Source organism: Hyposmocoma kahamanoa, unplaced genomic scaffold (genome assembly GCF_003589595.1).
Source record: "Hyposmocoma kahamanoa isolate Upper Pololo Valley unplaced genomic scaffold, ASM358959v1 202, whole genome shotgun sequence".
In the NCBI taxonomy this organism is placed as follows: Eukaryota; Metazoa; Arthropoda; class Insecta; order Lepidoptera; family Cosmopterigidae; genus Hyposmocoma; species Hyposmocoma kahamanoa.
Window position 1 is genome coordinate 8,896,058 of NW_020653726.1, and position 14,056 is coordinate 8,910,113.

Here is a 14,056-nt window from a genome sequence, read left to right on the forward strand (position 1 = left end):
AACTGTATGATGTTCACAAAATCTAACAGTGTCATAAGTGTATGACACTGTTAGATTTTGTGAAAAGATATAGATAAACTTTGTATTTACCGTCTAATAAAATTAAGGACTCTTACTTACAACATTTTATCACTGATCATGATATGGTTTTGGCACAGCGAAACAACTGAACTAGTGTACAAAGTGAAGATATAAGAGAGCAACGACCTATATGGTGTAAATATGGCAAGATCCAAGGTTACCATACAAGTTCAGATTACACATTTTGTGCACGGCACGGAATATTCGACCACTTAAAACAATATTATATGCTCAGTTAATTATGGACCCTATAGTACTAACTAGAAAACCCTTATGTTAGCTGTCTAAATGAATGGTGAATGAAACACTACGCCAGCTTGTACAGAGTCAAGAGCAAGTAAAGCTTGACAAGGTTCATTTCAACTCTTTGTCGGCCAAACAACGGCCCAAAGTAAGTGTGAAACTTCACACTTTTCTTTAAATGCAACTTATAACAGCTGTACAGTAACCTAGTTAGGTTAGGTTACAAGTTGCACTTAAAGAATTTAGTTTTTTTTTTAATTTTGACTAATTTATAGAGCCCATATTAACTTGTAAGCTATTTACATTATAACTTTTAATCAAATTTAAACTATATAAAAATAAACCTTTAAACTTGTGCGAAGTATTCACATCTCTTAAAAATAACAAATAATTATATTGTCATAAAAAATCTTAAGAAGTAATAATCCCAGACGAATGAAAATTAACGTTGTATTAAAATGGCACTAAATAGAATCGCAAACCTCGTAAACAGCAGGTATCTCTCTAGAATTAAACGAGCCTCTATAAATTAATTGAAATGTGATAAGTAAATAATATACATACCTCTTAGAAAAAAGTATTAAGGAGTGTAAGTATAAATATTACATTTAATTCTTTTACAATTATTAAGGCGCGTTTAACAATACCCAGTAATAATTAATTTATTGAACTACATAAATTAAGGACATATTAAGCATTGCGACGCCTAACGATTTATAACAAGCACAAGCAAATATGTGAGAGTGCACTAGACCTAATTATCCATTTATATAGATCTTCCATTTGCACGCGTACTCTAATGAACAAAAACGGAACCTAATAGCGAAGAATAAGACACAAATTCAATACTCGCGATAGTTTGTGAATTGACGTTTTTCTTTCATGTATATTCCTCAAACATCACCCATCACAATCAATAAAAAATTAAAAACTTTCTTATATAAACCTTACGGAGATAAGTATAAACACTGTGATATCACAACATCACAATATAAAATTTATAGAAGAAAGTAATTTTGTGTGATGGATAAAAATACAGTGCCGGTATAGTTACTTCAACGGCTCCCAATTTAAGCCCATTGAATTTTTAAATGTAACTAAAGTAAATGAATAGTTTACTAGACGTCAATTGCTTAAAAAAAATATATGCATCTGGTGATACTATTTGCAAAAGCTTATATTCAATACAAAAACACGTGAAAATTATGGACGGAAAATATACTACAAAGTTGATATTTTTCTCTTAATGTTGCACGTGATAAAAACATTAAAATGCTCATTACTAATGTTAGATTAAAAATGCTCCAAAATATACTTTTTATCTTCCTGGAATGTAAGTAAATATAAAGAAAAATATAGCTGAATTTATGTAAAATCTTATTATTCCGGAAGTTTAGAAAATACTGAAGATTGGAATGTTTAAATAAAATGTTAATACAATTTTTTCATCCATTGGACAAAACGGAATGTCAAAAATTTTTGATATGATTTCCCATCATATAAAATCTATGATTGATAAACAAAGATATTATTATTCTTGCTTTTATCTTAAAATGTATTCATAATATTATTTATTATATTGTAAAGCTATCGATCAATATTTATTCTTACTTAAAATTACAAACAGCATAGATCGAAAAATTAATTTCGAAATGGTTCGATTTTTATACCATATCTCGGACCGCAACAAATGAACGGTCAGCGTCATATTAAATATAATCTTTTTGTGCAAGTCATACTTTAAAGCGATATATGCGCAATTTATTACGCTTTATATGACGTTGGCTATACGTCCATAATCTTTATAACAATAGAAGCAAACGGATATGTATGCACTAAACATTTTACGATCAAAGGCAGCTGCGTACATAATCGTTGACTAACGCCTTTGGCAGTATTAATTTGATCAACTGGAACGAAGAATGGAAAGATATGGTTTAAACTTAGCAGGATGTTGGATAAAACTGGTATGCAGTTTGAATGAAATGGATATCGAGCAATTTATAAGAGAAAGCCGTTTTTACGACAAGCATGAGATTCATCTACCTGTGCTCAGTTTTGAGCTCAAGCTTTGTAATTATAGAACAAAGAGTTAAATCAGGACATACCAACAAAAAGGTAATCAGGACAGACAAACCAAAAATGGAACATATATATAAATTCTTTACAATAACTAATGTTCAAGCCAGACATCAAGCAGTTGGTAACTTTAAAGCATTAGGCCCACAAGTGACATCACAAAGTTATTATTACATTGTATAAAATACATATTTAAATTATTTAAGTCACAGTTACGGAGTATTATTACATGATAACATCGAATTCAACAGTGCAATATAGGTATATTAATAATAAATTAACTTACTTGAATTAGGTTTAAATATGATAACAGAGATAGGAAGGAATTCAACATTAGGATCAAACTTACACTAAGTATAGCATATTATATGACTTGTTAATATTATTAAAACAACTACACTGAAGGGTTAAATAGGGTATTATAATATACGTTAATATAAATCTAAATGTTTAACTTCAAGACAAGGTTGGGGCAGTCAAAAATCCTAATAGCTGGTGGACTAACTACCTAATTTCTCGCCAGAATAAACCCTACTCCTCTGTAGGGCTAGGACGACAGGGCCCGACTTGCACAAAGCGCGAGATACTGCTACTGCTATTCTCGCAGGGATCTCGCAATTTATGTCGCTCTCGAGCAAGTCGCGCCCTGTCGTGATAGCCCTACAGTTCGATTTATTGGACGTCTGTGCCTCGCCTCAAACAATTTCACCCACATTGCTATGCTCTACTACATAATTCAATCAATTTTATTAATAAAATAACAATGCGACAAACCTATATAATAATTCGGATGTTAGGTAGGATCTGTACATAACTAGGTATACCTCTTGACTGTTTGTTTCTTTATCGCTTTTGTATTGGCGTATCGTTAATTGCAACTCCAAACAAATAGAAAAAGAGACATTGCACTTTGAACTTACTATAATAATAATCAGTTGATTCTAGCAGATCAATTCCCATAATGTTTACATTCACATATGCCCCTTAGGAATGTATTTAAATATTGTTGTGAATGAAATAATCCCGTATATGAAAAAAATTATAGGACATACGCAGTATATGTGTATAACATATACATCGAGTATATAACCAGAAATAGAGACAAAATGTCATTTAATTTGTTTGAAAACTATTCTGCCATATCATTACTGTGACAACTGCGCTCCGATTGGCTAGCCCGAGTTCGAAACAATTGACGGGTGTCGTCCATTGTTTCACTTCAAATCGACCAGTTAACTAGAGCTTTGCTATAATGGACGAAAATTGCAAAATTATATATTTGATTACCAACGAAATGTGATTCCGTTTGTTTTGTAATTAGATGTTTTGCTGTTTTTCCCACACCACCAAATAGAACAGCACGGCATTGTTAGAGATATTATCTTTATTACAATAAATGAAGAATATTTTTTGGAATATACGGGGACATACACCCAGGTCATTAGTTGGCCTGTCTATATTTCAGTGCAAACAGAAGTTGATATTTATAAGAGTTGTATCGCTAATGTGTTACCATGATTATATGGCCCTTATTTAGTCTCTATTTCTGGTTATATACTCGATGAATGTATATAATAAAGCCATATAATGAAATAGTCCCACAAAACTTCTGGTCCAGATTTCGCATATACGGCTCGGCACTCCAAAGTCCTCACTATCTCATAAAGCATACCTTATGACACTATTTTCACTTTTATCATAATTTGTCAAATTATCACTTTACAATAGTTAATTTTGCAACAGATCTTATCATAAGTAATGAATGATTATCACCATACCTAAGAACAACATTACTATTTATTAGTCAGTATATTTAAAGAGAACATATATTACCTACCTACTTATTATTCAAAGGTTAAGTGAAGAATTTTTAAGGATAATAGGTTTCAAAAATATCTGTAAAATATATTATACAATAGATACACTGTTCATAATGTCATGTGCAAATTGCTGATAGCATCAGATCTTAAGATTCAACATTAAAATTCAGATCTAAGTTACATTTCGGACTATAATATAAAAGATAAGAAATATATCAGATTTAACCTTTGTAAGCTACTATAAACATCATATCATTTAACATATTTTTGTAACACTTTTATTTATTTATATTAATAAGCAGAGAATGATACAATGACTAGCGATAATGTCTTATTTAACAGTTCGTTGATTTATAATCATTAACTAATATGCTTATTCATTATTATTATTAAGCACTGCTCCAATTAGACATTTTAGAAATAGATACAGTTCTAAATGGCTCCAATTATAGTGATGACAAATCTGAGCCACATCTAGTAGCTTGCATTCAGTCCGGCAATGAATTTCAATTAACCAATGTAGCGATGTAATAAAAATGTCACACTACACTGTCAACTAAGAGTTAGATCAGATCAAATCTTGTCATGAAAAACAAATTTTAAACAGGTGATTGAGGATGGTAGTTAGGGTGTTTCCTACCTGAGGGCAACTATTGTTTGGGCTGTGCATTTGCATTAGTGCTGCGACTTGAGCTGCTGCTGCTAAGAGCCATTTTCTGCATCTGTCTGATGACTGTTGTAGCATGGTATGCTTGTTTCCAACGTGACTTAGCAAAGTTCTTCTTGAGCTGCTCGGAAACAGTTCCATGTATATTTTTGCTACTAGCAGCGTTGCCCGAAATCCAAGGATGGGCCAAAGCTTGTCTATAAACACAAAAAAAATATTTCGTAGGTACTCTATAAAAATGTATAAAATTGGAAGGACTACATTTGTACTGAAAGCAAAAGTAATCTTGATTTCTAAATAGCATTTGTAACAAAAGCATGACTACAGCACAGTGAATAAAAGAACTTTAATTATAAGAAAATAAACTTTGATAACAAAACTGCAGTATCATAACATAAATCGGTAAATGTTAAAAAAGTTACTAAATCCACTTTATAAATCACTACTTCATAAAGCTGAAAGGTTTTAAGTTCAAGATTTATGGAGGAGGAAAATATTTAAAGGAAACCTGCATTTCAGAGAAAGACCCCAAAACTTTCTGAAAACATGAATGGAGTATAGAATGAATGGAGACCTATTAAAGTAGGAGAGGTCCTAAAGAACAGGAATACAAAGATTAACTTTTTTTTACTGACCTACCACCAGCAGTTATATCCCATGTAGGCCCATTCAAACGGGATACAGTGATGCTTTAGTAAATTAGCATTTTTTGGACAAGTGTATCATAATGTATCGTAATAAGTTACTGATGAGTATTAACACCAATTACAGGTTTCTTACTACTGTAGCTCTTTTTATTTTCCTGATATATTGGAATGGTTACAACCTCCATGATTGTTGGTTAACTAGGTAGCGGCAGACGACAGCTACAAAAACAGACATCTCTCTTACAATTACCACTGTCACTCAATTTTTTCCAACAAACCACACTCACTCTATTCACATGTGAAACTAAAAGTGAACCATTTTTGTTTTTATAATTATTGCCACAAGTAGTGGCTGTTGACACCGAAAGAGGGTAGACAGATATGTCTGTTCTTAAAGCTATCATCTATCTGCATAATTAATTAAAATACACAACCTGTACAGTACATGCCTCTAAAAAGAACCCCTCTAAAACAACACTATTAATTTAGAGTAGTAGTACAACCAAGTGGTCCACTTACTTGCAAGTATATCGCTTGTCTACATCCACACACATCAAATGTCGAATGAAATCTTTAGCGGAGTCACTAATGTCATCCCAGTATGGAGAGTCAAACTCAAAATCCCCTTTCAGAATTTGTGCAAACAGGTTTGCATCATTCTCATCATAGAATGGAGGATATCCACAGAGAAGAATATAGGATATTACACCTATGCTCCAAACATCCACTGCTTTCCCATAAGGCTTTTGTGCTAACACTTCAGGTGCCACATACCCTGGTGTACCACAAGCAGTTGCCATTATCCCAGAATCCTCAATCTTAGATAAACCAAAATCACTGATCATAATCTTACTGTCTTCGTCTGCACTATAATACAGCAGGTTCTCAGGCTTCAGGTCTCTGTGCACGACTCCTTGGGTGTGCATATAGTCAACAGCTTCCAACACTTGTCTTATTAGATTGGACGCATCTCTTTCGGTGTACGAACCCTTCTCGACAATCCTGTCGAACAACTCGCCACCTGTCACTAATTCCATCACCAGGTAGACTTTGCTTTTGTCCTCGTACGTTTCCAGCAGCTGGACGATGTTAGGATGCGAAAACATTTTCTTATCACCACCACCTTCATCTTTTGCATTCTCACTGAATCTCTTCAGAACTCTGATTTCGTTCTCTAAAGAATCTTCTTTACCCTTGAGGGCTTTTTTATCAATGATCTTGCACGCAAACAATTGCCCATCCTCTTTCCTCTCTATCAAACGCACCTCTGAGAAAGCTCCAGTACCCAGCAAGTCTTTGACGACATACTTGTCCTCTATAGAAGGCTGCTTTTCTGAATCTCGACTTTCTTTCTTCGATTTTCTACCGAAATCTTTTTTACCAAATAGAGGCATCTTGGAGCCCCAAATTTACCGAATTCAACCACTACTTATCTAAATTCTCTACGTGCCTACGTAGCTATATCGAATCAAGACTGACTGGCCCACAGAACAATACACTCGAGCTTCACGGATACGGAATGCGCAGCGCAGGGCACCCAACCAAGGTCAGGCCATTTGTCAAATACCGATTCCGTTTCATTTTACGATAAAGTTTATTGACATGAAAGATAAACAACATCTTATATTTAAACACAAAATACAATAGCCACTTGACTAAAAAACTTAAATCATCAATAGTTTTTATCGTGTTTGAAATTTTGTTTATGTTATAGTTTGTAAATGAAATCTTCTTTTTATATTAATTTATTCAACATTATCAACGAACGTAAAAAGGAACGTGGAGAACGGTTGAATTTTCACAATTTAATTTCAGAGCCATCTACCGGATCATTAAAAAGAAATTAATAATTTGTATTTTTAAATTATTGTAAAGTAGTTCGATTAGTTTTGTCTGTGATCTAATTTCAAAGTTAGAGTCAGTTTATTCAATTACTTAGTTAGTTAGTAGTACAGATTGGATTATACAGATAGTCGTAAATATCTACTCGCGTCGACAATTTACCTTCTGATGGCACAATAATAAATAAATAATAAAAAGATGTTCACGTATGTGATGCTATAATTGCCGCAAGTAAAAAAGGCAGACCACACATAATAGGTATGTATGTATGTAGGTACATGCAATATGAAGACATAACTATAATGAGTATTTAAATTTCATTGCAAAATTTTATATGTATTAGGTATTTAGGTACCTACTACTTATTACTTAAGTAGAGAACAACTATAAATGAAAATACATAGGTAATTCTATATATTAATACTGTTTTCAGAGTTGCGTAAAAACAATCAAAATATACGTGGGACCAAATAGGTAGGATTTACTTCAGGAATATATATACATATATATAGATAAATATTTATCATAACCCAAACATTAACAAATTTCCCTGGTCTTTTCCAAAATTGCTCATAGAATGGCAGCCCTACATTTTCTATTGTCTATGCTCCTACCCCCTGACGTCACAGTGAAAATCGACCAATCCCATCGGGTACAGTAGTCGATGGTCCTCAAGCGGAATCACTACCGCACACACTACGTACCTCGTTTCCAAATGTTTTCGTGAAAATGTGCTATTTAATAATGCTGTCGCCTGTGATTAAAATCGTTTAAAATGAACTACTTCATCTTTACGTCACAGTGAAATAGGTTTTCGTTTTGTTTTGTGTAAAAGTGTAATTTATAGGTTTCTAAAATTACGTTAGGGGGTGGTGCCGTGATGCCAGTTCGTAAGCAAGGTGAATTTATTACAATAATGTTTTCTTAAGCATGTGTACTACAGTGAGCGTGTTTTGTATTTTTTATCGACTTGCTCTTCGTGCCTATTGCACAAGGGGTTGGTAACCCCTCGTAAGCACCCTTCTGTTGATGGTATCGATAGTGGATCGAGTACCTTTTGCCGGACGTCCTAATGCGTGGTTGACATAATTTATTGATTTAAACTAAAGTTAATAACTGCATTTAATGCCTTAGTGTAATAAGATCTAAGTATATTATTAAAATCCTTTTCAGTAATTCGAATTGCGCACTCTACGCACAATACATTATACGCCCACTCTTATGTCAATCCCATGTGTTCTGACTGAATACGTTACGGTTACGTTACTACGTGAAACCATCAAATCTTTTATTTTACACACATATTTAACTGAAATTTTTATGCCGACCTTATTTCTAACGGACTGAAAACGGATCACGCTTCAATTTCAAATGTACGACCACCAATAACCAATATACATTCGACCCTAGTCCACATGAACATCTCAACGTACCTCCTATATATTTAGTCTGATAAGAAGTTCATGATTTGAAATTTCCGTATTATCGACCTAGAAGATCTTAACAACACACACGCTTAGGCACCTATTTACGTATAGGTATAGTGCACTTATGTTTTTAAAAGCATTGTGCTTTTTGTCTTCGATTTAGATCGTAATTAACTGTCTCTACGTTTTCAGAGGCCCACCGAGCATTAGAACTGCTGGAAGACTACCACAGCAAACTAGTAAAGCCTCAGGATCGGCAGCTGCGTCTTGCTATCGAGAGGGTCATCAGGATATTCAAGTCCCGACTCTTTCAAGCTTTACTCGGTAAGCTTGTTTATTTAGATTAAAAACTTCTTACAACTTAGGTATGACTTTAACCACGTTTTTGCGAGTTTCTGAAAGGAAGGGTGTACTCGTACGTAGAGCTTACGCGCCAAAACCCAAAAGTTGAATATATACACATTAGAATAGGTATAACGCAAATTAAACCTATGTTCAAAACTTAGTTAAATAGGTAGGCAATCATTGTGAGCTTGTACTGATAAAATATAAATGAATGGCATTTATACCTGTGAACATAGTTACTATGTTGTTCTTCGGACTTAAAATTGAACACTTTCAAAAGGTATCCGTAGTATAAGACTAGCATAAGGTTACTACTTGTTGGGTTTCCATTTCAGTGTAAAGATATTCCTTCTCTTCTCAGATCTTTTATTTTCTGCGCTATTTACGCTATTCACGCTCTTCTTCGCAATGTTATTCACTACGTACAAAGTAGGTATTAGGACAACAAAAAAGTCAAATTTATTTTATATTTAGGTAAATATGTAATATATTCGACAGCACCTAGTAGAGTTAATCGATTTCTTCACAATTGATCCATTTTGACGACCACGACACACGCACCTTCGAAATTCTTTTGGCATTGAATTCGAAAAGTTTTTAACACGATATTGTCGCTTTTGACAGCTCAATATTCGAAGGGATTCAATTCAATACGCTGCGTTATAAATAAACGGCACACGCGCGTGACTCTGAACCAGACGTCACGAGCGCTCTTGAATCTCCTGAGCGACCACGACACTGCCATTGTGATCCACATTATATTTAGCCAGTTGCAATGTACAACAGACGTATTTGATATCGGATAAACTACGCAAGCAATTTCAGGTGCATTCAAATACTGCCACATGAGGCCACATGTATAATTGTATATGTTTAACCACCGAAGATTTACATCCAAGAGGATAGTTTACGCTGTCAAGCTCATGAAATTATCCAGACGCCTCGTTCTAGCGTGAAAAGATTCATGAGAAATACTTAACGTTTACTGGTTTCTGGATTCATAACTGCAATTGAGTTTGACTTAACTTCAAATGATAGCTTAGTTTCAAATAAGGTCACATTTAAAAATTGTTCACTATTGATGTTATCACAATCACCGTTCCAACGCTGCACGAGAATTTCTATAGAGCTTCCTGTTGCAATAACCTGCTCTGAGATAGAGCAATATATTGTAGAAATCCTGAGTTTAAAGCATTTCAAGTATCGATCCAATCGTTTAAAGAACTACGTAGTTTACCTAGGCAAACTCGAATAAACGACCTACATTCAGGGACAAATTAAGTGTTTATAGTAACGTGCGCTCGATTCATGTCTACATAAAGCGATAAGCATGTTCATGCAATTGACGCTGCGCTGCTTAGGTATTGCTCACATACACACTTACTATTTACTTACAAATACTTACTACCAATCTCACCAATTATTGGTCTATATGTTGTAAGTATTGATAATGAACGACGTTTTGAACAAAGATTCGTAAGGAAACTTACAATTCGGTACAAATTATGAGTAAAGTAATTGCATTTAGGATTAACAACGGTAAACATACGAATATGTAAATAATAGGAGCATATTGAATTACTATATCGATTTCTGCGGCTCATCCTTGATATAAATATCTACACTAAGACGTTTTGTAGCGTGTGCATAACTTCTAGTGTATAGCCCGAATTTACGCTAACAATGTAGTGTTGAAATCTTAGTCTTTTTATGCAATTATGCAAGGGTGCAAAGTTGTTCGTTGATGCGAGTTAGCGAGGGTTTCAAGCCACGAGACACGAAACAAGTTTATTGCCGAGCGAAACACACAAATTTTCAACTCGCTATAGAGAGGAAAATGGTAGGTGAAAGAAAAACAATTGAACTATAGCAAGTCAGTTTTAATAAACAAAATTAGTTATCGTTGTCAATTTAATGTCAACAATAATAACAATAAAATATACCAACGGACGGTATATCACATAAATAATGTACGACAAATCGCAAAGTTGAAGTGGTTGAACGTGTTATTGTTTTTTTTTTCATCGAAAGAAAAAGTTAGGTGCACCACAGTCTATAGTCAAGTTCGAATTTCAAAAACCTTTTCCACGCTAGCGTGCTAAAAACGATTTTGCGCGCAGATTTCTAATGAGAAAGAAAGCCTTTCTGAGCTAGTGAGGTGAAAAAATAATTATTTGAGCAGTTCCTAAAAACACACGGACAATAACTTATTCACTAGTTTACAAGGCAGTATTTTATATATTTATATGTATTTTAATTTTTGTGACTAGTTAAAAGCTGGTTTAAACAATTTTTGAGCTATAAAGTTTCGGGTAATTATACCCGCCATACCGCTTGAAAAGGGTTTACAGCACTATGTATCTGTGACGCTGCTTACAGACTATACGTGCAGTGCACCTGTAGTACCTATAGTTATTTACATTGGATTAACCTTGCCCTGTTGTCGCCTGTACTTGATTGCAGCTGATCACATGTGTCATCGGGCTTCACTGCACGCCACGAACGTTATTATTTTCGTCGTATTATCCTATTATTAAAACAAAACATAAAAAGAAGATCACAATCAACTGATCAAACTAGGTCGCAAAGCCTTCAACATTATAATATCTGCAGTTATCGGTCCCAGATCTTTTTTTTTGTAGTGCCGAGTGCCTGGACGAACAACTTAATGTGAGTGTGTTACGAATAAGTCCACTACAAGTCTTAGGGTCATATTCCAGAACTCTACTCAATACTCAAGTAAGGCTTGAGTATGATTTAAAGCACTAGAAATCATACTCAAGTCCTTGCCATTAGGGTCGTATTTCCAGTACTTGAAATCATACTCAAGTCCTGACTTGAGTATTGAGTAGAGTTCTGGAATACGACCCTAAGAGTTTGTCCAGGGAAGTACTGCCACCTTACCTATTTCTGCCGCCAAACAGTAATTAGAGCATTACTGCGTTTCGCTTTTTAAGGGCAGTGGCGGATTTGCAGTCTTGGCCGCCCTAGGCCCCAGGCCACGTAATCAGTACCAGCCTCCCCTTTCTCAGCACTGATCATGTACTGGTAGACTACGTAATGAATTTACCTTAGGTATTACCAACTTCTAATGAAATCGATTCAGAAATTTAGTTAACTATAATAGTTAACTGTTAGTTTTTAATATTTTCGGAGGATTTAGATTTATATAAAATATTTATATTGGTTTTTTCACGATTGGCCGCCCCTAAAATCTGGCCGTACTAGGCCCGGGCCTACTGGGCCTTAGGGCAAATCCGCCACTGTTGAAGGGTAAGGGTGCTGGTGAAATTACAGGCACATGAGACATAGCAACTTATGTCTCAGGATGTTTTAAAGCTTTGAGTGGCACTGCAATTGTTATGGACAAGCTTGTGGTTTACCCCCAGGAGTATGACTTGTTCATCACTTGCTATTATAAAAAAAGTCTAAAAAATTTTGAAGCTCAAATTACACTACTACTGTACGCAACTTTACTTAGTTAATATAAAGTTCATTCTTGATCGCAAAGTGTTCGTAAACTTGCTTTTACATGATCCTCTGTTTGTCAATAAAATGCGTACTAACTCGGAAACAAGAACAGTAAATATTATTGTTCAACAAGATTGTTTACTTCCAGAGGGCTTGCCCCTGCCACATTTACATGTAAACTAAATTTATATAAGTAGAATACGTAGTGCCTCAGTGGACGCTTATATACGGGATGTAACAAAGGTGTTATTCTCATATACCTATTGGGAATTATTATTTAAGATAATGCGGAAGTATGACACTGAACAACTTTAGAGAGAAACATTTTTATGGAAGACATTTTTATCGGTTTTTGCTGCTGCGCTTGAAAGTTTCTCCTTATGTATAATTATTTGGTGTCATAGGCGCTTTCACATTCCAAACTACGAGTAAACTATTTTGCCTACCTACCCTAATGAAGAATTGAACGAATGTTTGGATTAAGGCATCCGTAAAGAAATTTAATTAACCTGTCTTAAAAGAGAAAAATGTTTTTTTATAACTATTCGTCTAAATGTGGTTAAGTATCTGTAGGTACTCGGTACAAGGAGTACCTAAGTCCATATTACATACTCACTTCTTGTGTCAAGCCGCAGAATTATCATTTTGGTATAATGGGCAATTGCTCTACATTGCAATTATGATCTGTCTGAACGTAAATCATCTTTGTCGATATCTTCACATTCTATCAGGTGAGATTGTACTCAAAAGTGAACTGTACAGCAAACTGATATAATACAAAAAGTTTTAAATTTTTATTATCATACCTTTGCTTTTTATTAAAAATCAACCTTTAATGCACATTATTGCTCCAATGCAATGACGAAATTTACACACGTTTGCATTCTATCTAAAGTAAATATATCTAAATTCTCAAAGCGTTCATACATAATAGGCAAAAGTAATGACTCTTTGTGCTGTTTTTGAACTTGTTATTGATGGGCAGGTACTTATAGAAGTTGCGTGTTCGGTTTAACTGCGACATGTGCAGTGGTCCGTTTGACCCAGATCTCAGGATACAGGTCAGCGAGCCCACCCGGCTGTGGTTGACGTCCGTCCACACACAATTCCTGTCGTTACCGCGAAACTTCTATCAATCAGATTGTTCACTAATGTAGTACAAACAACGGAACTCATGCAATAATTATTGCTGAAAAAATCGATAACATGTCAACCTAATTGCTTGGTTATTATTACGGACGATAAAATTTAACCGTGAAGATATGCGCCCGCTTATCGTTCTGTAATTTACATTTTCATTCGCTTCAAAGACGTTTTTAATGTTCTCTGAGTCCTAAATACTATAACAGCAGGAAAGTTGGCGATAATATTATCGAATGTACCCACCTATATATATATATATATATATATATATATATATATATATATATATAT

The 14,056-nt window shown here is 34.4% G+C and overlaps 2 protein-coding genes across 2 annotated transcripts in view; one reads left to right on the forward strand and one right to left on the reverse strand.

The window, feature by feature from the left end:
- Positions 1-4,114: 4,114 nt before the first annotated feature.
- On the reverse strand, positions 4,115-7,066 carry LOC113226929 (calcium/calmodulin-dependent protein kinase type 1). The gene is made up of 2 exons (XM_026459737.1): positions 6,057-7,066; positions 4,115-5,087 (listed from the first exon to the last, which is right to left on the reverse strand). The coding sequence occupies exons 1-2, from the start codon at positions 6,929-6,931 to the stop codon at positions 4,874-4,876; spliced, it is 1,089 nt and encodes a 362-aa protein (XP_026315522.1). The 5' UTR covers positions 6,932-7,066; the 3' UTR covers positions 4,115-4,873.
- Positions 7,067-8,259: 1,193 nt separating this feature from the next.
- Positions 8,260-14,056, forward strand: part of LOC113227109 (disks large 1 tumor suppressor protein) — a 36,763-nt gene continuing 30,966 nt past the window's right edge. The window contains exons 1-2 of the mRNA XM_026459985.1: positions 8,260-8,278; positions 8,999-9,130. Coding sequence (XP_026315770.1) covers positions 8,260-8,278; positions 8,999-9,130 — 151 coding nt within the window. The remainder of the gene's footprint in view (positions 8,279-8,998; positions 9,131-14,056) is intronic.